Here is a 25663-nt window from a genome sequence, read left to right on the forward strand (position 1 = left end):
ACGTGAATCGGACTCCGGATGTTGAAGTTATGGGCAAAACGGTGAAGCACTCGCAGCTGTCCTGGGGGGGGGGGGGTAGTGCGCACGGGGGTAGGAGCCCGTGGGCATGGGGTCCCGTGCGCACGGTACAGGTCCGTGGGCACGGGGTGTCCAGAGAGTTTTCGGGGGGGCGTGCGCACGGGGTCTGGGGTCCGTGGGCACGGGGTGCGCGGAAATTTCGCGATTTCGTTGCGGAAATTGGAGATTTCTTGGGCAAAAGTGGGGAGATTTTGGGGATGGATGGTGGGGAAAAGATGGGGAAAAGCTAGATCCACTTGAAACCAAGCAAATCCATGGATCAAATCCAACAAAACATCATCAAAACCAACAAATCACAAAAAAATTGGGGCTATTTTTGGTGGGGAATTTTCGAATTTAGGACAAAATCAACAAAACTAGGCTAGAAAACAAAGAAGGGGGCTCCAATTTCGTGAGAAACCATGGCTCATGATACGAAAATGGTGTAGGGTGGAACCCTAAGTGGAGATCTTTCACGAATTGGAGGGGGAATCCCCAAGAATAAGATGAACACAAGAGGGAAAACACTCAATTGACTAGATCCAATCACACATATGCTAGATCCAATCACACAAAGAGAGATACAATGATCCAAAGACAACAAAGGAAAGATACAAAGTACTAGTTCATCCCAATCCTATGAGGAATGAGGTCTTGGTGATCCTATGATGGGGATCTATCCACTAGGGATCTTCTCCATAGGAGGTCTTTATCTATCCACTAGGGATCTTCTCCATAGGAGGTCTTGATCTCCAAGGGAGAGGTCTCTCTCTCTCTCTCTCTCAAGAGGAGGAGTGGTACAAGGAGCAAAGCTCACATAGAACATGTCATATCCTTTGCTAACCCTAACAAATGACCTAGGGACGAAATATATAGGTGGCTAGAGGTGAGGGACGAGTGGAGGGGCAAAAGGGGCATCTTCCGGCCAACTCGCAGGTAGGCCCGTGCGCACGGGCTAAGTCAGCCCCGTGGGCACGGGGGTCCCGTGTGCACGGGGTCTTTTGGGGCCCGTGCGCACGAGGACATCAATACCATTGTTACACCCACAGCCCCTACTGTTACATATACTGGACCAATTACTAGAGCTCGCGCACGCCAATTAAATTACCAGGTACTTTCATTTCTTGGTAATGATTCTAATGTTCATGAGATTATGATGCTGCCTAAATTGGATACATTTGTTTTGCTTTCAAATGAAGGGCCTAGCTTGGAGAAGGATGAACATTGGAGCAAGAACACGCATGAAGTTGATGGCATGCGCAAGGGGATCAAGAACGGAGTTACAAGTGATGATTTCAGGACTTTGAAGCCGCCATAAGGAGTGCATGAAGCCTTGGACGAAATATACAAGATGCCACTTCATAATATTCGTCCATAGGCTATTCTAGGTGCTGCGTCACCTTATTAATGGGCCAGGCCCATGTAATTTCGAAATACTTAAGTATAGGCTATTTTTAGAGTCCGTATGTGTGGGGAAACAAGAGTTAGGGTTGGTTTCGGACCCCACCCTCAAGGGCCACGAAATTCCCCTCTCTTCCTCCATATATACAGCCCTTAGGGCGTCGTTTAGACTTTGGGTTTTGTTTAGATTAAAAGTTCGCCATAGCTGCAACTTCGCATACTTCGTTTGTGTCCAACGACCAGACCAAGACGTCACAGAACCCCACCTTGATCAATAAAGCTTTCATCTTATATTCGCAAAATCCAGATTGCAATCTCAGTTTCTTGCTTGTTCTTCGTTTGCTCGCAGGAAACAGGCCCTCGTGGTCAGGTTGATCGTGCTCCGGCGTGGTCAATAACCCCTCGGAAGTTGGTTTAGCGATTGCTAAGGCGCGACGTCTCGCACGTTCGTAGTCGGATCGTCAAGGTCGACTCCCACAGAAAACGATAGCCACCATCTCATCGAAACATCGGGACACCTTTGCCTCTATCAGGGTATCCAGAAACTCTCTGGATAGGCCGTGCGCACGGGGTCCTCTGAACCGTGCTTCTTTTTCCATCTTCTCGCCTCCGTCTTCCTTGCGGTCTTCCCGTCCTTCTCCTTGGACTCGGCGAGCTTCCTTCTTTCGTGCGTTCTCCTCATGGATGGTGTAGTTGTACTCTTCCGATTGGGTTCCTCCTCGAAGAATGTGTAGCTCCGCTCACACCTATGCATGCACACGAGAGAGGGGTCAAGTAGTATACCATCCTCGAAGGGTACAAGTGGACACGTGTAAAGGAGACAATTCACCTTTGTAAGCATGAAGTAGATGTCACACGTGTCACTTGACGAAGTGGCTCTTGATATGGTGATGTCCATAGGATGCTCCGCATCAGTATGGTTTCCTACCTCATGCACCTATTGATTTGTTGCCTCTTCCATCTTCGAAGAAGGTTAATTTTGATGCTAAAGAATGTGCTGAATTGATTTTAGAAATGCATGAGTTAACTACGGAAAACATTGTGCGTATGAATGCTAAATATAAACGTGTTGTAGATAAGGGTAGAAAACATGTTGTGTTTGCACCTGGAGATCTTGTTTTGTTACATTTGCGTAAGGATAGATTACATAATTTGTGCAAATCAAAGCTAATGCCAAATGTTGATGGTCCTTTTAAGGTGTTAGAGAAAATAAATGATAATGCATATAAACTTGAGCTGCCTGCAGATTTTGGCATTAGTCCTACTTTTAACATTGCAGATTTGAAGCCTTATTTGGGTGATGAAGATGAGCTTCCATCGAGGATGACTTCATTTTAAGAAGGGGAGGATGATGAGGACATCAATACCATTGTTACACCCACAGCCCCTGTTGCTGTACATACTGGACCAATTACTAGAGCCCGCGCACGCCAATTGAATTACCAGGTTCTTTCGTTTCTTGGTAGTGATTCTAATGGCTCGCGCACGTCATAGAACCCCACTTTCATCAATAAAGCTTTCTTCTTATATTCGTAATATCAGGATTGCAATATCAACTCCTTGCTTGTTCTTTCTTTGCATGAAGGAAATATACCCTCATGGTTAGTTTGACCATGCTCCGGTGGGGTCAATAACCTCTTGGAGTTGGTTTAGCGATTGCTAAGGCATGACATCTTTGTACATTCGTGGTCACATAGTCAAAGTCTACTCCACCGAAATGATAGTTACCATTTCATCGATAGACGGGACACTTTTGCCCCTATCAGTTTCCCCTTAGCCCATGTAGCTTTATCCCAGACGAAGACACCAAGGCTCCTGGTGGAGAAGTTAGGGCCAGATGCCATAGACCATATCATTTCCCATGCAACGCAAACGTGGGGTACATTGGCGTCATGAAAAAAGGTCAGATCCGAATAAAAATTCCATTTGAGGTCAAATCATGCTAATCCTTTAGTTGAGGGTCATAACAGTGATTTTGGGCTCAACAACCATGACATACGGACCTCCCTTCCTCAAGACGCTTGAGTTAACATCGGGTCACCAGAGATGACCGAGATGTGTCATAGGGTGGCCGTGTGCGAGCCATTCCATGAAACAAACATGCCCCTCCTCTGTCTTTGCTCATTTTTATCGGAGCGTTAGATCCAATTAAGATATGCTAGCCTATAAGTCCACTAAGTTTCCCCGTCTTTTTTTTGGAGCATTGGAGCCAATCAAGCCATGCTACCGCATAAATCCATTTAATGAAAATCGACAATCTCATTTAAGCCATGCTAGCCCATAAATCATGTAATTAGAGTCAATCAACCATGCTAATGATAGAGGCAAAGGTGCCCTGTCTTTCGATGAGATGGTGGCTATCATTTTTGGTGGAGTAGACTTTGATGATCCGACAATGAATGTGCGAGGACATCGCATCCTAGCAATTGCTACACCAACTCCGAGAGGTTATTGACCACGCTGGAGCACGATTAACCTGACCACGAAGGTCTATTTCCTGCAAGCAAACGAAGAACAAGAAAGAAACTGAAATTCCAATCTAGATATTGCGAATATAAGTGGAAAGCTTTATTAATGAAGGTGGGGTTCTGTGACGTCTTGGTCTGGTCGTTGAACACAAACGAAGTACACGGAGTTGCAGCTACGGCGGACTTTTAATCTAAACAAAACCGAAGGAAAAAAGCAACTAGATGGATCTACTTATATAGGAGCAAGGGGTGGCGGCCAAGGAGGTCGAAGGACATCCCAAGGCAGCCTAAAACTAACCCTAGGTCGTACAAGGCCCATGGGCTCAAGTGGAGGTGATGCAACACCTTTGGACTTGTAGTTTGACTTGCATTCTGTTGCAGCGTCAGATTGTTTCGTCGACATCTCAACGCATTGGGTTGGAAAGAGCACAAAATCCACTTCCCAAGAAAAAAAGAATCACCCAATTCAGAGTCTGTATGAAAGAGTTCTTGGCGTTCTGGGTCAGGTATGTATGTGTAGTCCGAATCTGAAATCAGAACGTGAGAGACTTGGACTCTATCTTCTCTTGGCCCAGAAGTGACGTGAGAGGAATTTTTGAACAACACCTAAACTTCTATTTTTCCCTTATCTTCATATGTGGATTGTACAAATGTCGCATACACCTGCAATTAGACATGGCACACAAGTCTGTGAAGTATTTTTGTCCTGGATGACATAAATAAATTATTGCATAGTTTGCATCAGAAATTACCTCATAAATATACATGTATGCAATATTTTTGGTCGTATCCAAGTTATTCATGTCCTCGTCATCTCACTCACAAATCCATTAAGCCCACCAGCATGAGTCGACACCCCCTCCTTTATCGAGTCTTCTCTCTTACATATTTCGTTCAAATAAATAGTAATCCTACATACTTACTAAATATGGATAGAAAAAGGCTTAGACTTGTGCCAAGCAAACTGAAGAACAGTGATGCACTAATTTTAGCGCCAAGTTTCACTGCAAGAAAGTAGAGATCATAAATAGGTAGCTTGCATTCTCATCCATGAGTGCATCCACTGGACAGGGTTTGCCACTCTAGGTGCTATAAAGAAGCTATCCCCTCCTCTAAGAACGGGCTACGCACCTCGTCTCCTCTTCTTCCTCCTCGTTTGGTCTCTTCCATCCATCACCGTTGTCTAGCGTGTTCGCAGATATGGCGGGGGGCGTGGTGATAAGTTCCTCTGGGGGCAAGGTGTACCCTGGCCACATGACGGCCTTCGTCTTCTTCTCCTGTCTCGTCGCCTCCTCTGGCGGCCTAATCTTCGGCTATGACATCGGCATCTCTGGTACCGTCAATTACTTCATTGAAACAATGAAATGAAATACAACTAAATGGCAATGAGAGAGTGAAAATTGTGTGGATTCCATCCCATGAAGGTGGTGTAACATCCATGGACTCGTTCTTGAGCGAGTTCTTTCCGTCGGTGTACGCCCAGGCCAAGGCAAACAAGGAAAAGAACCAGTACTGCAAGTTCGACAGCCAGCTGTTGACGTTGTTCACGTCCTCACTGTACCTGGCCGCGCTAGCAACATCGTTCCTAGCGGCGTCAGTGACGCGCATCTTCGGCCGGAAGTGGTCCATGTTCTGTGGCGGCATCACCTTCCTCGCGGGCTCAGCACTCAATGGCGCCGCCACTAACTTGATGATGCTGATCCTCGGCCGCATCCTCCTCGGCATCGGCGTAGGCTTTGCCAACCAGTCCGTCCCTCTCTACCTGTCGGAGATGGCACCGGCGAACCTCCGGGGCATGCTCAACATCGGCTTCCAGCTGATGACCACCATCGGCATCCTGTCCGCCAACCTCATCAACTACGCCACTGTTAGCATCGAGGGTGGCTGGGGCTGGCGCATCGGCCTTGGCCTGGCTGGCGTCCCGGCGCTCATCATTACCCTCGGCGCACTTGCCCTGCCGGACACTCCCAACTCCCTCATCGCCCGCGGCTACACTGCGGAAGCCAAGAAGGTGCTGGTCAAGGTCAGGGGAACCTCAGACGTGCACGATGAGTACGACGACATGGTGGCCGCCAGCGAGGAGGCTAAGGCCATCGAGCACCCTTGGCGGAACATCCTGGAGCACAAGTACCGTCCCCAGTTGACAATTGCTGTGCTCATCCCCTTCTTCCAGCAGCTCACCGGCATCAATGTCATCATGTTCTACGCGCCCGTGTTGTTCCTCACAATCGGCTTTGGCGGCGACGCCTCGCTCATGTCCGCCGTCATCACGGGGCTCGTTAACATGTTCGCCACCATCATCTCCATCGTCTCCGTGGATCGGCTGGGCCGCCGTGCCCTGTTCCTCCAAGGTGGCACACAGATGTTCGTGTCCCAGATAGTGGTGGGGACTCTGATCGCTCTCCAGTTTGGCACCACGGGCGAGGGGGAGATGTCACGCACCTATGCCATGCTGCTGGTGCTATTCATTTGCCTCTACGTTGCCGGGTTCGCATGGTCGTGGGGGCCGCTGGGCTGGCTCGTTCCCAGCGAGGTGTTCGCACTGGAGATCAGGTCGGCAGGGCAGAGCATTGCCGTGTGCGTCAACATGACGCTCACCTTCATCATTGGGCAGGCGTTCCTCACCATGCTCTGTCACCTCAAGTTCGGCCTCTTCTACTTCTTTGCGGCGTGGATGGTCATCATGACGACCTTCATCGCCCTCTTCCTGCCAGAGACCAAGGGGGTTCCCATCGACGAGATGAACCTCGTCTGGAGCCGACACTGGTTCTGGAGCAACTACGTCGTCCAGGAAGGCGGCAGCAACCACAGAACACACGGCGTCTAGTCTAGCGTCTAGCTTTTTATTTAGCGAGCGTGTGTTGTGCTTCAGATGTAAGTAGTCACCATAAGAATTTTGGCAGATCAGTTTTACTACCATCGTATTTTAATTCATAAGTTTTAGGACATCCCTCAAGAGAGATGTTTTAGGAAGTCTGCAAATTGAAATGTAGAGATAGGCTTTTTTTTACTGATTTCCGTTGTAGAGAAAATTGTCTTCTTTTTCCTTTGAGGAAAATAGAGAAACCCTTTTTCTTTCAAATTGAGCAACATTGTAAGCGATAGAGTTTATAGTTTAGAGTTGAACTCGAGAACTCAGCTTTCATCCCAACTTGATGAACCATGTGGGCTGAGCTAATGTTTCGACAAAGCTTTGCATCGTTGTTTATTTCACTATCGCGCTGAACGTCAAATGATCTTTAATGAGAAATGAATATATAACACCTCTCGAAGAACCTTAGTTACCACTCCATAGTGTAACTTATGATGCCTGCAATGCGCGTGTTACCATATTCTACACATGGAAGTTACCAGGGTGTGTTTGAACCAAAAATAAACTTTCGATCGAAGTTATAACGGTGTTGTATGTAAGGTATCATGTCTACGGCGCGTAATTACCATATTATTCACATAGTAATTACCGGGGGGGGGGGGTATGTTTCATACAAATTTTTTACAGAGGATAAAAAAAGTTAACATAGTGTTTGTATGTATATCATGCCCGCAATTCATAAATTATAATGCTATTTATACAAAAGTTTACGGTATATATTTCAACATGCCATTTTCTGTGGGCCAGCCCATGAGCACGCATGCCCAACAAGTAATGGGCTCAGCCCGTCATGCGACTAAACATGTCGTTCTTGCCCATGGCACGTGGTGTGGTCTGCTCATCTGCCGTGGTGAGGCCCGTGGGATGACACGACATATTATGTTCTTTACACAGGAGTTAGTGTGGCTATGCTTCTAAAACTTTTTTTTCCTGCGTCGAAGTTGTTGGTCTAATTGAGTGCCATGAGTGTTTTGGTGATTGTTAGGTAGAAGCAGCGAGAGACTAATGTGTTTGCTTTTTTTGACTGTACACAGTAGGGCAAAGCCCCACTGCAATTTTTAGAAATTGAAGCGAGAAAAGTATCACAAGGCTTAAGCTAAGCCAAAAAAGGAAAAGGGCTACATCTAAAAGAGAAAGAAGAAGAAACAAAAGAGAAAGTAGAAAAAAGACTGAAAAAACTAGCAAATCTAGAAATATCTAGAAAAATTACAACAGATTGTCTAGCCAAGCATTGAACCAGGAGGCATGTTTCTGTTTGATTCTATATCTAAGCCATTTCAACTCCTCAAAGAAGATGTGCCTCCAATTTTGGAAGGATGGTTGCACTTGTTGAAAGATATAAGATTATTCCTTGAGATCCAAATTGCCCATGCAGCCAGAATAATAATATCCATGAAGAAAGGTACCCTAAGCTTTTGTCTCATGTCATCAATTGCCTCCAAGACTGTGGTGGGATTGTCTCTTGAGGGACAAACAAAATTCCAGCATCTGGTAGCAAATGGGCAGCCCCAGAACAGGTGGAAGACAGTTTCCTTATGTTGACAGGTCATTAGAGCATAATTATAAGTTTCCAAATAGAAGGTTTTCCTCCTTAGGAGATTTCTGGTATTCACTCTATCATGGAGAAGCATCTAGAAGAAAAATGTGTGCTTTGGTTGACAAGATGAGTTCCAAATCCATTGAAATTGTTGAGGTACCACTTTCATCCCAATCATCACTTTATAGGATTTTCCAGCACTAAATTTATGAGACCCCCCAGATGTAGGACCATGTATCTGTGTGATTGTTGTACTCGGAGCCTCGCAGGTTTTCACACAAAGTCTCAAGTTGCAAGAATTAACCATAGGCTTGCACTGAAAGTGGTAAGCGAAATAGGTCCTCTAAATATTCAGTTTGAAGGGCTTCATGGACTGGAATCATAGAATCTCTGGCAAAGGAAAATAGGTGGGGAAAACTCTGATGTAGATAATTGGTGTGCCAAAGGTCAGTCCATAGAAGAGCAGATTTTCCATCACCCAGATTGCATCTTGCCATGGACTTGAACTGATCCAACAATTTCAGATTTGCTTTCCACCAAAATGATCCACACAATTGTTGTCCAGGCAGCTGTCCTTGGGAGTAGTAAGTCTCCCAAATCAAATTTACCCATGGGATATTGAGCCTGTTGAAGAATTTATGAAGGTTTTTGAGCAGCAAAGCTTTATTTTTGAACAGAGATATCTTTGACACCAAGACCACCCTGTTTTTTTGGCCTGCAAACTACAATCCACTTTACCATATCTGGTCTGTGATCTTCTAGGTCTAGGCTTCTCCATAAGCAATGTGTAAGATACTTCCTGATTTGCTTCTTGATAGTCTCAGGCAATTCCAATCAACACATGAAAAAAACTGGAATAGAGGCCATTATTGATTTTACCAATAGAAGTCTACCAGGTTGTGTCATAAAAGTAGCCAGGCCCATCAACTTATTAGCCATCCTTCTCACTAGAGGCATTCATTCTTCTACTGTAGGCTTGTAGAGTCCCAGGGGTAGACCCAAATATGTAAAAGGGAAAACTTCTCTTCTGCAGTTCAAAGTGTTTATGAGGATCTGTACCTTTTGCTCATTGATATTGATAGGAATCAAGCTTGACTTGTTGTAATTAAATTTCAACCCAGTAGCATCTGCAAAAGTGTTGAGAATGGCCTTAAGGAACACTAATTCTTTAGCATCTTCTCTCATCAGAAGTAACGTGTCCTCAGTGTCGGCATTCTGGGAACGGGGGTCCCAGGACTTGCCTGCCTGCAACCCATGGCATGGCTCTGCGAGCGGGCCTGTACAGCCCATCTTCACCAGCAAGGACTCAATACCCTCGCGTGGGGCCCAGCCTCGCGAGGCGAACGACACAAGACCTCCTCAGGAGAGGCCTCACCAGGCTGGCTCGCGAGGGGCGGAGAGATCTGTCGGCGTTCAGGGAACGGGGGTCCCCAGACTTGCCTGCCTGCGGCCCACGGCGTGGCTCTGCGAGCGGGCCCGTATGGCCCATCTTCACCAGCAAGGACTCAAGACCCTCGTGAGGGGCCAATCCTCACGAGGCGGACAACACAAGACATCCTCAGGAGCGGCCTCACCAGGCTGGCTCGCGAGGGGCGGAGAGATCAAGGCCAGGCAAACCTCACGAGGTTCCGATGACGTGAGTCATGACGACCAAGGCCAGGCGGGCGCCAGCGCACAGTGTCCTTGTTTCCTCTTCGGTGCTAAGGAAGCAGGCGCAGGCGCGGAGTACCGAGGCGTCAAGCAAAGGTTTCCATATCGGTGCAACGAGACGAGGTCCAGTAGGACGGCAAGACGGAGGTCGTCGTGGAGCCCAAGACAGCGTCACCACCAGAGCCTTTGACAGGCGAAGACCACTTTTGTCAGGATAAGCTATGCTAGCTGTCCCCTTTCGAATTGGCCGTTGTTGGCTCCCTTCCCGCTCAATATTTGGGAAGAGGAGCAGGGCCTCTGTAAATAGGACTAGCCACCACCATAGCTAGGAGGGCCGAACGGATCGAGAGAGACCAGAACAACCACAAGTTCCCCGAGAACAAGAACACCTCTCCTCAGGAGGCTGTTCTTCCCCTTGTACTGTTCATCCTTACCCCAAGAGGCAATCCACCACACCACATTGGAGTAGGGTATTACACCACAACGGTGGCCCGAACCAGTATAAATCTTGTGTCCCTTGTGTTGTGAGTTCGTCGAGTTAGCCCGTTAGATCTTAGCAAAGCTAGGACGTGGATCGGTAGGGGGAGATCTTCGCGCGCACCCCAGTGTTCGAACATTGAGGGTTTTGCCAGAACCTGTGATCCGACATTTGGCGCGCCAAGTAGGGGTGCGCCGGAGCCTCTCTCCCGCCAGTCGATTCACCGACGCTCCACGGTTCCGATGTCCCGTGACTCAAGGACCAACGCCGACCACTGGGCAGCCTGGCCAGCCCGGGCGGCGCCGCCTGCCCAGGAAGACCTCAACCCCGCGCTCCAGGCGGCACGAGCGCCACCTGACGCTACGGGGCGCGGGCGGCGTAGCCAGGCGCCGTCCACCCTCAACCCACAACAGGCGTGAGCTGCTGTAAGGGCCGCGAGCCATGCCGCGGCGACGGTGCCGCACCCCCGGAGGGAGCAGGCAAACATGCAGGCTGCACTCATAGTGGCACGGGAGCTGCTGCGGTGCCGGCTGATGGAGAGCGGCCGGGATGCACTGCTGGAACGCATCGCCGAGCTACTGGACGCCGCGACTTCAGGAGCGCCTCCCTTCTGTTCTCTGCTTACGCCACAAGCTGCGGCCGGGTCTAATGAAGGGCCACGTAGCGCCCGCATGCCTATAGGCGCACCACTAGACTTCATCGACACCGGCGCAACCAATGGAGCAGCATGACCGCTCACGACCGCGCCACCTCTGCTAGGCGCGGGCACGAGCGCTGCCACCTACGGTCTGAGCGGGATGCAACCCTACCATCCTCGAGGCGGCACACTAGGTCGGGCGACATGGAGCGCGGGGCACTTCGGCGAGGGCTTCGGGGCCCTCGGAGGCCTACGTGCCCCGCATGATGAACCAGGAGTACACGCCGGAAGATGACCCCGGCTCGTTCCTCGAGCCGAGCTGGGAAGAGGAGGCATTTTGAGCTGAGGCCTTCTAGGAGCCGCCCGAGAGCCCCGCCAACCACGTCGTCGACAACAACTACAGGGTACCACTAATCTCCCAAGGATAGGCTTACGCTAACCATGAATCGCAGGTGATGAGGACATCAATACCATTGTTACACCCACAGCCCCTACTGTTACATATACTGGACCAATTACTAGAGCTCGCGCACGCCAATTAAATTACCAGGTACTTTCGTTTCTTGGTAATGATTCTAATGTTCATGAGATTATGATGCTGCCTAAATTGGATACATTTGTTTTGCTTTCAAATGAAGGGCCTAGCTTGGAGAAGGATGAACATTGGAGCAAGAACACGCATGAAGTTGATGGCATGCGCAAGGGGATCAAGAACGGAGTTACAAGTGATGATTTCAGGACTTTGAAGCCGCCATAAGGAGTGCATGAAGCCTTGGACGAAATATACAAGATGCCACTTCATAATATTCGTCCATAGGCTATTCTAGGTGCTGCGTCACCTTATTAATGGGCCAGGCCCATGTAATTTCGAAATACTTAAGTATAGGCTATTTTTAGAGTCCGTATGTGTGGGGAAACAAGAGTTAGGGTTGGTTTCGGACCCCACCCTCAAGGGCCACGAAATTCCCCTCTCTTCCTCCATATATACAGCCCTTAGGGCGTCGTTTAGACTTTGGGGATTTGTTTAGTTAAAAGTTAGCCATTGCAACTTCGTGTACTTCGTTTGTGTCCAACGACCAGACCAAGACCGCTTACGGATCCCCACCATTATCAATATTTCATATATATTCGCAATATTCAGATTGCTTTATCATATTCTTGCTCGTTCTTCGATTGCTTGCAGGAATAGACCTTCATGGTCAGGTTGATCGTGCTCCAGCGTGGTCAATAACCTCTCGGAGTTGGTTTAGCGATTGCTAAGGCGCAACGTCGTGTACGTTTGTAGTCGGATCGTCAAAGTCGTCTCCACCAAATCGATAGTTATCATCTCATCGAAAGATCGGGACACCCTCGCCTCTATCAAGTGGTATCAGATTTCCAGGTTGCTCGGTGAGATTTTACAGTTTTTCGTAGATTAGATCGAGTCTGTTCTTCATACCTACAGTCCACGAAAAAGCCACACAAAAAAAATTAGGGTTAGTTCATCATATCCGAACCAATCTGAGCCTTTGCATAATCTTTTTAGGGTTTTTGCTTTGTTGAATTTGCGGTTGCATCGTCGTGTCAAGTTGCTGGTCTTAGAGTCTAGTCTTTTAGAGTTTCGAGTTCTGGTCACAAGTTGTCACGCCGCCGCCGCACCATCATCATCGCCCATCTACCACTTTTGCTTATCCGCCACCGCTCTGAATCCATATCCATATACCACCACCAATCCGTATCCATATACCACCATCAATCTCTATCCATATACCACCACCGCTACCATATACCACCACCGCTGCCATATACGACCACCATATATCCACCACCAATCCGAGTTCTTCTCATATTAGGTTTGTTCTTGAGATCAATCTCAATTCCGATTCGTGTTTCCTTGCCTACGTAGGTCTCGGAAAAAAAAAAGAGTCTGGAGACCCCCGGGCAGTTTTTAGGCCAAAATTTTCACGGGCAAAAATATTTTTTCCCTATCCTATTTTTAGGCTTTTCTGAGTCTTTTGAGCCACGTGCCATCATAGTGATTTTTGGTCGCACTTTTTCGTCGTCGCTGCCCTGATTTCCGAAAAAAAAGTGAAAAAAAAAATTCCGTGCCCATCCTATCAGTTTGACGAGGGAAGAGTTTTGAGACACTCGCCATTATAGTAATTTTTCGCAAAAAAAAGAGGAGCGCAAAAAAAAAGAGGAGCCCAAAAAAAAAGCGAAAAAAAAAGTTCCAGAGTGTGCTTTTCCCTTATTTACGTGCAGCGCCGTGATTTTGTTAGTGTTCTAGGCTCGCGTCTCTAGCACGGTCTAGCCTAGGACCAGCACAGTACCGTCGTTGAGCGTTTATTCAACTTTGCATCTCTGAATTGATTATTGCTGACCCTTTTTGCTACCACACTATAAGCCTTCCCAGCTCCACATACCTCTACGTCGTGCATTTGACTCTCCCTGGCAATCGCTCTATCCAAGCTTTTGAGAGTTTTGACTACAACGGTTGCCGATCACCGCCTGCTGCTGGGTAAGAACTGGTAAGAATTTGAGAGTTGCTTGACGGATTTGTGACACCCGCCACCACCACCTCTTGTTAGTATTCTGTAGGATCATATTCTTGTGTGTTTTCTATTGTTGCTAACCATGGCAGGATCACAAGCCGACGAGACTGACTGGGAGAACATGACGAATCAGGAGTTGCATGATAAATTTCAGCAAATGATGAATGGACAGGTGCAGGATGTGCTAAACAGATTTGAAGAGGCCATGGAGAAGATAGATGACATGGAGAAGACGTTCGAAACAAAGCTCGATAACAGGTTTAATGAATTGCTCGCGCGTCTTCCACCACCACCACCGGCTGCACCTAACGCACCTCTACAACAACAACAACGACGACTACCTACACATCGTGAAACAGCCCTCCGCCGAGCGAGCCGTCTCCCTCTTGCACCTGGCCAAACTGTTGGTGCTGCTGTTGCTACTTCTGTGGCTCCTGCTGCTGATGCGGAGGAGGATGATTTTGCTAGCGATTACGAGGATGAGGTTGATCAAAATCAGAACTACGTGCCACCACCAGCACAGCAACCATCAGGTCGTCGACATGCAAATAATGGCAATGGTAGGGCTCACCCTCAGGTACGAGATCATGACCATCTCCCTAAACTAAAATTGAATATTCCACCATTTGAGGGTAGATATGTTCCTGATATATATCTTACTTGGGAGTTAGCAACTGAACAACGATTTACATGTTTACAATATCCCGAGGAGAGACGTGTTCCTGCTGCTGTTTGTGCATTCACTAGTTTTGCATGTGTTTGGTGGTTTGAGCATTGTAGATTATATCCCATTCCTGCTACTTGGGCTGCTTTGAAAACTGCTATGCGTACTCGTTGGGTTCCACCATATTATCAACGTGAATTACTTCAAAAATTGCAGCGCTTAAGATAGCGAAAAAATTCTGTAGAAGAATATTATCAGGAATTACAAACTGGCATGATTAGATGTGGTATTGTTGAGGAGAATGAAGCTATGCTTGCACGTTTTATGGGTGGATTAAATAGAGAGATTCAGACGATTCTAGAGTATAAGGAGTATACTAATATCACTCGTTTATTCCATCTTGCTTGTAAAGCTGAACGTGAAGTGCAGGATCGACAGGCATTGGCGCGGACTAACTTTTCTGCAGGTCGACCTTCTTCATGGACACCACGTGCATCATCTACTTCCACACGTTCTGCTACACCGGCGCCTCCGTCGGCTACCACCTCCAACCGTGATACAATAAAGGAGGCACAATCACCACTATCTGCCAAGAGCACACCTTCTGGGCCTGCAAAGAGCTCTTCTTCATCCACGGCATCAACAGGGCAAACACATGATATTATTTGTCGACGTTGCAAGGGTGGAGGGTGGAGGTCATTATGCGAGAGAATGCCCATCTAAGCGTGTGATGATTGTTACAGAGGATGGTGGGTATGAGTCCGCTAGTGACTATGATGAGGAGACTTTGGCTCTTATTACACGTGACGAACACGGTGGAGACGATTCTGATCATGAGACGCAGTACATGGCTCCTGAAGATGCTGACAGGTATGAATGTTTAGTTGCTCAACGTGTTTTGAGTGTGCAGGTTACACAAGCTGAGCAAAATCAGAGGCATAATTTGTTCCATACAAAGGGAGTTGTGAAGGAACGTTCTGTTCGCGTGATCATAGATGGAGGGAGTTGCAACAACTTGGCTAGCATCGAGATGGTGGAGAAGCTATCTCTCACCACCAGACCACATCCACATCCTTACTACATCCAATGGTTCAACAACAGCGGCAAGGTTAAGGTAACACGTACTGTTCGTGTGCATTTTAGTATCTCTACATATGCTGATTATGTTGATTGTGATGTGGTACCGATGCAAGCATGTTCCTTATTACTTGGTAGACCATGGCAATTTGATAAAAATTCTATTCACCATGGTAGAAACAATCAGTATACTCTTGTTCATAAGGATAAAAATATTACTTTGCTTCCTATGACTCCTGATTCCATTTTGAAAGATGATATTAATAGAGCTAATAAAGCAAAACAGGAGAAAACTAAGAGTGAAAATCAGATTGTGGCAAAAGAATTTGAGCAACAAATGCAGCCTAATAATAATAAACAATCTAGTGTTGCTTCTGAAATTAAATTGAAAAGTGCATGTTTACTTGCCACCAAATCTGATATTGATGATCTAGATTTTAGCAAATCTGTTTGCTATGCTTTTGTGTGCAAAGAGGCATTATTTTCATTCGAGGACGCGCCTTCCTCTTTGCCTCCTGCTGTCACTAACATTTTGCAGGAGTTCGCCGACGTCTTTCCACAAGACATGCCACCGGGATTACCACCTATTCGCGGGATTGAGCATCAAATTGACTTAATTCCCGGTGCATCATTACCCAACCGTGCACCATACCGTACCAATCCAGAGGAGACGAAGGATATTATGCGTCAAGTACAAGAACTGCTCGACAAAGGTTATATACGCGAATCCCTTAGTCCTTGTGCTGTTCCTATCATTTTAGTGCCGAAAAAGGATGGTACGTCGCGTATGTGCGTTGATTGTAGAGGCATTAATAATATTACTATTCGTTATCGTCATCCTATTCCTAGGCTAGATGATATGCTTGATGAATTGAGTGGCTCTACAATATTCTCCAAAGTTGATTTGCGTAGTGGTTACCATCAAATTCGTATGAAATTGGGAGATGAATGGAAAACAGCATTTAAAACTAAGTTTGGATTATATGAGTGGTTAGTCATGCCTTTTGGGTTAACTAATGCACCTAGTACTTTCATGAGGTTAATGAACGAAGTTTTATGTGCCTTCATTGGACGATTTGTGGTAGTTTACTTTGATGACATATTGATTTATAGCAAATCTTTGGAGGACCATTTGGAACATTTACGTGCTGTTTTTATTGCTCTACGTGATGCACGTTTGTTTGGTAACCTTGGAAAGTGCACCTTTTGCACCGACCGAGTATCTTTTCTTGGCTATGTTGTTACTCCACAGGGAATTGAAGTTGATAAAGCCAAGATTGAAGCTATTGAGAGTTGGCCGGAGCCCAAAACGGTCACACAAGTGAGGAGTTTCCTTGGCCTCGCTGGTTTCTATAGGCGTTTTGTGAGAGATTTCAGCACCATTGCTGCACCTCTCAACGAGCTTACAAAGAAGGATGTACCTTTTGTTTGGGATACCGCACAGGAAGAAGCCTTCACGGTATTGAAAGATAAGTTGACACATGCTCCTTTACTCCAACTTCCTAATTTCAATAAGACTTTTGAGCTTGAATGTGATGCTAGTGGAATTGGATTAGGAGGTGTGTTATTACAAGATGGAAAACCTGTTGCATACTTTTCTGAAAAATTGAGTGGGCCTAGTCTGAACTATTCTACTTATGATAAAGAATTATATGCTCTTGTTCGGACCTTAGAAACATGGCAACATTATTTATGGCCCAAGGAATTTGTTATACATTCTGATCATGAATCTTTGAAACACATTAAAAGTCAAGTAAAACTGAACCGTCGACATGCTAAATGGGTTGAATTCATTGAGACTTTCCCTTATGTGATTAAACACAAGAAGGGTAAAGAAAATGTTATTGCTGATGCCTTGTCTCGTCGTTATACTATGCTTTCACAACTTGACTTTAAAAAATTTGGTTTGGAGACCATCAAGGATCAATATGTTAATGATGCTGAATTTAAAGATGTATTGCAGAATTGTAAGGAAGGGAGAACTTGGAACAAGTTCGTTCTTAACGATGGATTTGTGTTTCGTGCTAACAAGCTATGCATTCCAGCTAGCTCCGTTCGTCTTTTGTTGTTGCAGGAGGCGCATGGAGGAGGATTAATGGGACACTTTGGCGTCAAGAAGACGGAGGATATACTTGCTACACATTTCTTTTGGCCAAAGATGAGACGGGATGTTGAGCGTTTTGTTGCTCGCTGCACTACATGTCAAAGAGCTAAGTCACGACTCAATCCTCATGGTTTATATATGCCTTTGCCTGTACCTAGTGTTCCTTGGGAGGATATATCTATGGACTTTGTTTTAGGTTTACCTAGAACAAAGAAGGGGAGGGATAGCATATTTTTTGTCGTGGATAGGTTCTCGAAAATGGCACACTTTATACCATGTCATAAAAGCGATGATGCTGTTAATGTTGCTGATTTGTTCTTTCATGAAATTATTCGCTTACATGGTGTGCCAAATACTATTGTTTCAGATCGTGATACTAAATTTCTTAGCCACTTTTGGAGATGTTTATGGGCTAAGTTGGGGACTAAGCTGCTTTTTAGTACTACTTGTCACCCCCAAACTGATGGACAAACTGAAGTAGTCAATAGAACATTGTCTACTATGCTTAGGGCTGTTTTGAAGAATAACAAGAAAATGTGGGAAGAATGCTTGCCTCATATTGAATTTGCTTATAATCGTTCATTGCATTCTACTACTATGATGTGCCCTTTTGAAATTGTGTATGGTTTCCTACCTCGTGCACCTATTGATTTGTTGCCTCTTCCATCTTCGGAGAAGGTTAATTTTGATGCTAAAGAACGTTCTGAATTGATTTTAAAAATGCATGAGTTAACTAAGGAAAACATTGAGCGTATGAATGCTAAATATAAACTTGCTGGAGATAAGGGTAGAAAACATGTTGTGTTTGCACCTGGAGATCTTGTTTGGTTACATTTGCGTAAAGATAGATTTCCTAATCTGCGCAAATCAAAGCTAATGCCACGTGCTGATGGTCCTTTTAAGGTTTTAGAGAAAATAAATGATAATGCATATAAACTTGAGCTACCTGCAGATTTTGGGGTTAGTCCCACTTTTAACATTGCAGATTTGAAGCCTTATTTGGGTGAGGAAGATGAGCTTCCGTCGAGGACGACTTCATTTCAAGAAGGGGAGGATGATGAGGACATCAATACCATTGTTACACCCACAGCCCCTACTGTTACATATACTGGACCAATTACTAGAGCTCGCGCACGCCAATTAAATTACCAGGTACTTTCGTTTCTTGGTAATGATTCTAATGTTCATGAGATTATGATGCTGCCTAAATTGGATACATTTGTTTTGCTTACAAATGAAGGTCCTAGCTTGGAGAAGGATGAACATTGGAGCAAGAATACGAATGGAGTTGATGGCATGCGCAAGGGGATCAAGAACGGAGTTACAAGTGATGATTTCAGGACTTTGAAGCCGCCATAAGGAGTGCATGAAGCCTTGGACGAAATATACAAGATGCCACTTCATAATATTCGTCCATAGGCTATTCTAGGTGCTGCGTCACCTTATTAATGGGCCAGGCCCATGTAATTTCGAAATACTTAAGTATAGGCTATTTTTAGAGTCCGTATGTGTGGGGAAACAAGAGTTAGGGTTGGTTTCGGACCCCACCCTCAAGGGCCACGAAATTCCCCTCTCTTCCTCCATATATACAGCCCTTAGGGCGTCGTTTAGACTTGGGTTTTGTTTAGATTAAAAGTTCGCCATAGCTGCAACTTCGCGTACTTCGTTTGTGTCCAACGACCAGACCAAGACGTCACAGAACCCCACCTTGATCAATAAAGCTTTCATCTTATATTCGCAATATCCAGATTGCAATCTCAGCTTCTTGCTTGTTCTTCGTTTGCTCGCAGGAAACAGGCCCTCGTGGTCAGGTTGATCGTGCTCCGGCGTGGTCAATAACCCCTCGGAAGTTGGTTTAGCGATTGCTAAGGCGCGACGTCTCGCACGTTCGTAGTCGGATCGTCAAGGTCGACTCCCACAGAAAACGATAGCCACCATCTCATCGAAACATCGGGACACCTTTGCCTCTATCACTTAGCTCTTTGACATGTAGTGCAGCGAGCAACAAAACGCTCAACATCCCGTCTCATCTTTGGCCAAAAGAAATGTGTAGCAAGTATATCCTCCGTCTTCTTGACGCCAAAGTGTCCCATTAATCCTCCTCCATGCGCCTCCTGCAACAACAAAAGACGAACGGAGCTAGCTGGAATGCATAGCTTGTTAGCACGAAACACAAATCCATTGTTAAGAACGAACTTGTTCCAAGTTCTCCCTTCCTTACAATTCTGCAATACATCGTTAAATTCAGCATCATTAACATATTGATCCTTGATGGTCTCCAAACCAAATATTTTAAAGTCAAGTTGTGAAAGCATAGTATAACGACGAGACAAGGCATCAGCAATAACATTTTCTTTACCCTTCTTGTGTTTAATCACATAAGGGAAAGTCTCAATGAATTCAACCCATTTAGCATGTCGACGGTTCAGTTTTGCTTGACTTTTAATGTGTTTCAAAGATTCATGATCAGAATGTATAACAAATTCCTTGGGCCATAAATAATGTTGCCATGTTTCTAAGGTCCGAACAAGAGCATATAATTCTTTATCATAAGTAGAATAGTTCAGACTAGGCCCACTCAATTTTTCAGAAAAGTATGCAACAGGTTTTCCATCTTGTAATAACACACCTCCTAATCCAATTCCACTAGCATCACATTCAAGCTCAAAAGTCTTATTGAAATTAGGAAGTTGGAGTAAAGGAGCATGTGTCAACTTATCTTTCAATACCGTGAAGGCTTCTTCCTGTGCGGTACCCCAAACAAAAGGTACATCCTTCTTTGTAAGCTCGTTGAGAGGTGCAGCAATGGTGCTGAAATCTCTCACAAAACGCCTATAGAAACCAGCGAGGCCAAGGAAACTCCTCACTTGTGTGACCGTTTTGGGCTGCGGCCAACTCTCAATAGCTTCAATCTTGGCTTTATCAACTTCAATTCCCTGTGGAGTAACAACATAGCCAAGAAAAGATACTCGGTCGGTGCAAAAGGTGCACTTTCCAAGGTTACCAAACAAACGTGCATCACGTAGAGCAATAAAAACAGCACGTAAATGTTCCAAATGTTCCTCCAAAGATTTGCTATAAATCAATATGTCATCAAAGTAAACTACCACAAATCGTCCAATGAAAGCACGTAAAACTTCGTTCATTAACCTCATGAAAGTACTAGGTGCATTAGTTAACCCAAAAGGCATGACTAACCACTCATATAATCCAAACTTAGTTTTAAATGCTGTTTTCCATTCATCTCCCAATTTCATACGAATTTGATGGTAACCACTACGCAAATCAACTTTGGAGAATATTGTAGAGCCACTCAATTCATCAAGCATATCATCTAGCCTAGGAATAGGATGACGATAACGAATAGTAATATTATTAATGCCTCTACAATCAACGCACATACGCGACGTACCATCCTTTTTCGGCACTAAAATGATAGGAACAGCACAAGGACTAAGGGATTCGCGTATATAACCTTTGTCGAGCAGTTCTTGTACTTGACGCATAATCTCCTTCGTCTCCTCTGGATTGGTACGGTATGGTGCCCGGTTGGGTAATGATGCACCGGGAATTAAGTCAATTTGATGCTCAATCCCGCGAATAGGTGGTAATCCCGGTGGCACGTCTTGTGGAAAGACGTCGGCGAACTCCTGCAAAATGTTAGTGACAGCAGGAGGCAAAGAGGAAGGCACGTCCTCGAATGAAAATAATGCCTCTTTGCACACAAAAGCATAGCAAACAGATTTGCTAAAATCTAGATCATCAATATCAGATTTGGTGGCAAGTAAACATGCACTTTTCAATTTAATTTCAGAAGCAACACTAGATTGTTTATTATTATTAGGCTGCATTTGTTGCTCAAATTCTTTTGCCACAATCTGATTTTCACTCTTAGTTTTCTCCTGTTTTGCTTTATTAGCTCTATTAATATCATCTTTCAAAATGGAATCAGGAGTCATAGGAAGCAAAGTAATATTTTTATCCTTATGAACAAGAGTATACTGATTGTTTCTACCATGGTGAATAGAATTTTTATCAAATTGCCATGGTCTACCAAGTAATAAGGAACATGCTTGCATCGGTACCACATCACAATCAACATAATCAGCATATGTAGAGATACTAAAATGCACACGAACAGTACGTGTTACCTTAACCTTGCCGCTGTTGTTGAACCATTGGATGTAGTAAGGATGTGGATGTGGTCTTGTGGTGAGAGATAGCTTCTCCACCATCTCGATGCTAGCCAAGTTGTTGCAACTCCCTCCATCTATGATCACACGAACAGAACGTTCCTTCACAACTCCCTTTGTATGGAACAAATTATGCCTCTGATTTTGCTCAGCTTGTGTAACCTGCACACTCAAAACACGTTGAGCAACTAAACATTCATACCTGTCAGCATCTTCAGGAGCCATGCATTGCGTCTCATGATCAGAATCGTCTCCACCGTGTTCGTCACGTGTAATAAGAGCCAAAGTCTCCTCATCATAGTCACTAGCGGACTCATACCCACCATCCTCAGTAACAATCATCACACGCTTAGATGGGCATTCTCTCGCATAATGACCTCCACCCTTGCAACGTCAACAAATAATATCATGTGTTTGCCCTGTTGATGCCATGGATGAAGAAGAGCTCTTTGCAGGCCCAGAAGGTGTGCTCTTGGCAGATAGTGGTGATTGTGCCTGCTTTATTGTATCACGGTTGGAGGTGGCAGCCGACGGAGGCGCCGGTGAAGCAGAACGTGTGGAAGTAGAAGATGCACGTGGTGTCCATGAAGAAGGTCGACCTGCAGAAAAGTTAGTCCGCGCCAATGCCTGTCGATCCTGCACTTCACGTTCAGCTTTACAAGCAAGATGGAATAAACGAGTGATATTAGTATACTCCTTATACTCTAGAATCGTCTGAATCTCTCTATTTAATCCACCCATAAAACGTGCAAGCATAGCTTCATTCTCCTCAACAATACCACATCTAATCATGCCAGTTTGTAATTCCTGATAATATTCTTCTACAGAATTTTTTCCCTGTCTTAAGCGCTGCAATTTTTGAAGTAATTCACGTTGATAATATGGTGGAACCCAACGAGTACGCATAGCAGTTTTCAAAGTAGCCCAAGTAGCAGGAATGGGATATAATCTACAATGCTCAGACCACCAAACACATGCAAAACTAGTGAATGCACAAACAGCAGCAGGAACACGTCTCTCCTCGGGATATTGTAAACATGTAAATCGCTGTTCAGTTTCTAACTCCCAAGTAAGATATATATCAGGAACATATCTACCCTCAAATGGTGGAATATTCAATTTTAGTTTAGGGAGATGGTCATGATCTCGTACCTGAGGGTGAGCCCTACCATTGCCAATATTTGCATGTGGACGACCCGATGGTTGCTGTGCTGGTGGTGGCACGTAGTTCTGATTTTGATCAACCTCATCCTCGTAATCGCCAGCAAAATCATCCTCCTCCGCATCAGCAGCAGGAGCCACAGAAGTAGCAACAGCAGCACCAACAGTTTGGCCAGGTGCAAGAGGGAGACGGCTCGCTCGGCGGAGGGCTGTTTCACGATGTGTAGGTAGTCGTCGTTGTTGTTGTTGTAGAGGTGCGTTAGGTGCAGCCGGTGGTGGTGGTGGAAGACGCGCGAGCAATTCATTAAACCTGTCATCGAGCTTTGTTTCGAACGTCTTCTCCATGTCATCTATCTTCTCCATGGCCTCTTCAAATCTGTTTAGCACATCCTGCACCTGTCCATTCATCATTTGCTGAAATTTATCATGCAACTCCTGATTCGTCATGTTCTCCCAGTCAGTCTCGTCGGCTTGTGATCCTGCCATGGTTAGCAACAATAGAAAACACACAAGAATATGATCCTACAGAATACTAACAAGAGGTGGTGGTGGCGGGTGTCACAAATCTGTCAAGCAAATCTCAAATTCTTACCAGTTCTTACCCAGCAGCAGGCGGTGATCGGCAACCGTTGTAGTCAAAACTCTCAAAAGCTTGGATAGAGCGATTGCCAGGGAGAGTCAAACGCACGACGTAGAGGTATGTGGAGCTGGGAAGGCTTATAGTATGGTAGCAAAAAGGGTCAGCAATAATCAATTCAGAGATGCAAAGTTGAATAAACGCTCAACGACGGTACTGTGCTGGTCCTAGGCTAGACCGTGCTAGAGACGCGAGCCTAGAACACTAACAAAATCACGGCGCTGCACGTAAATAAGGGAAAAGCACACTCTGGAACTTTTTTTTTTCGCTTTTTTGTTTTTTTTTTTTTGCGCTCCTCTTTTTTTTTTTTGCGCTCCTTTTTTTTTTGCGCTCCTCTTTTTTTTTTTGCGCTCCTCTTTTTCTTTTGCGAAAAATTACTATAATGGCGAGTGTCTCAAAACTCTTCCCTCGTCAAACTGATAGGATGGGCACGAAATTTTTTTTTTTTCACTTTTTTTTTGGAAATCAGGGCAGCGACGACGAAAAAGTGCGACAAAAAATCACTATGATGGCACGTGGCTCAAAAGACTCAGAAAAGCCTAAAAATAGGATAGGGAAAAAAAATTTTGCCCGTGAAAATTTTGGCCTAAAAACTGCCCGGGGGTCTCCAGACTCTTTTTTTTTTTCCGAGACCTACGCAGGCAAGGAAACACGAATCGGAATTGAGATTGATCTCAAAAACAAACCTAATATGAGAAGAACTCGGATTGGTGGTGGATATATGGTAGTGGTATATGGCAGCGGTGGTGGTATATGGTAGCGGTGGTGGTATATGGATAGAGATTGATGGTGGTATATGGATACGGATTGGTGGTGGTATATGGATATGGATTCAGAGCGGTGGCGGATAAGCAAAAGTGGTAGATGGGCGATGATGATGGTGCGGCGGCGGCGTGACAACTTGTGACCAGAACTCGAAACTCTAAAAGACTAGACTCTAAGACCAGCAACTTGACACGACGATGCAACCGCAAATTCAACAAAGCAAAAACCCTAAAAAGATTATGCAAAGGCTCAGATTGGTTCGGATATGATGAACTAACCCTAATTTTTTTTTGTGTGTGGCTTTTTCGTGGACTGTAGGTATGAAGAACAGACTCGATCTAATCTACGAAAAACTGTAAAATCTCACCGAGCAACCTGGAAATCTGATACCACTTGATAGAGGCAAAGGTGTCCCGATGTTTCGATGAGATGGTGGCTATCGTTTTCTGTGGGAGTCGACCTTGACGATCCGACTACGAACGTGCGAGACGTCGCGCCTTAGCAATCGCTAAACCAACTTCCGAGGGGTTATTGACCACGCCGGAGCACGATCAACCTGACCACGAGGGCCTGTTTCCTGCGAGCAAACGAAGAACAAGCAAGAAACTGAGATTGCAATCTGGATATTGCGAATATAAGATGAAAGCTTTATTGATCAAGGTGGGGTTCTGTGACGTCTTGGTCTGGTCGTTGGACACAAACGAAGTACGCGAAGTTGCAGCTATGGCGAACTTTTAATCTAAACAAAACCCAAAGTCTAAACGACGCCCTAAGGGCTGTATATATGGAGGAAGAGAGGGGAATTTCGTGGCCCTTGAGGGTGGGGTCCGAAACCAACCCTAACTCTGGTTTCCCCACACATACGGACTCTAAAAATAGCCTATACTTAAGTATTTCGAAATTACATGGGCCTGGCCCATTAATAAGGTGACGCAGCACCTAGAATAGCCTATGGACGAATATTATGAAGTGGCATCTTGTATATTTCGTCCATGGCTTCATGCACTCCTTATGGCGGCTTCAAAGTCCTGAAATCATCACTTGTAACTCCGTTCTTGATCCCCTTGCGCATGCCATCAACTTCATGCGTGTTCTTGCTCCAATGTTCATCCTTCTCCAAGATAGGCCCTTCATTTGAAAGCAAAACAAATGTATCCAATTTAGGAAGCATCATAATCTCATGAACATTAGAATCATTACCAAGAAACGAAAGTACCTGGTAATTTAATTGGCGTGCGCGAGCTCTAGTAATTGGTCCGGTATATGTGATAGTAGGGGCTGTGGGTGTAACAATGGTATTGATGTCCTCATCAATAGTTATCATCTCATCGAAAGATCGGGACACCCTCGCCTCTATCAGCAGGTGAATTAGGTCACAGCGCCAGGCGACGTTTCCGGTGCGGTGGTATCCGCCTCACCAAGAGAAGCTCA

General features: G+C 45.4%; 1 protein-coding gene across 1 annotated transcript; it reads left to right on the forward strand.

Annotated features, from left to right (window-relative positions):
• The first annotated feature begins 5068 nt into the window (after positions 1-5068).
• LOC125524173 (sugar transport protein MST5) lies at positions 5069-6753 on the forward strand. Its single transcript, XM_048689246.2, has 2 exons — positions 5069-5259; positions 5351-6753. The coding sequence occupies exons 1-2, from the start codon at positions 5127-5129 to the stop codon at positions 6751-6753; spliced, it is 1536 nt and encodes a 511-aa protein (XP_048545203.1). The 5' UTR covers positions 5069-5126.
• The last annotated feature ends 18910 nt before the right edge of the window (positions 6754-25663 follow it).

Source organism: Triticum urartu, chromosome 7A (assembly GCF_056163025.1).
Source record: "Triticum urartu cultivar PI428250 chromosome 7A, HENAU_Tu73, whole genome shotgun sequence".
NCBI lineage: Eukaryota > Viridiplantae > Streptophyta > Magnoliopsida > Poales > Poaceae > Triticum > Triticum urartu.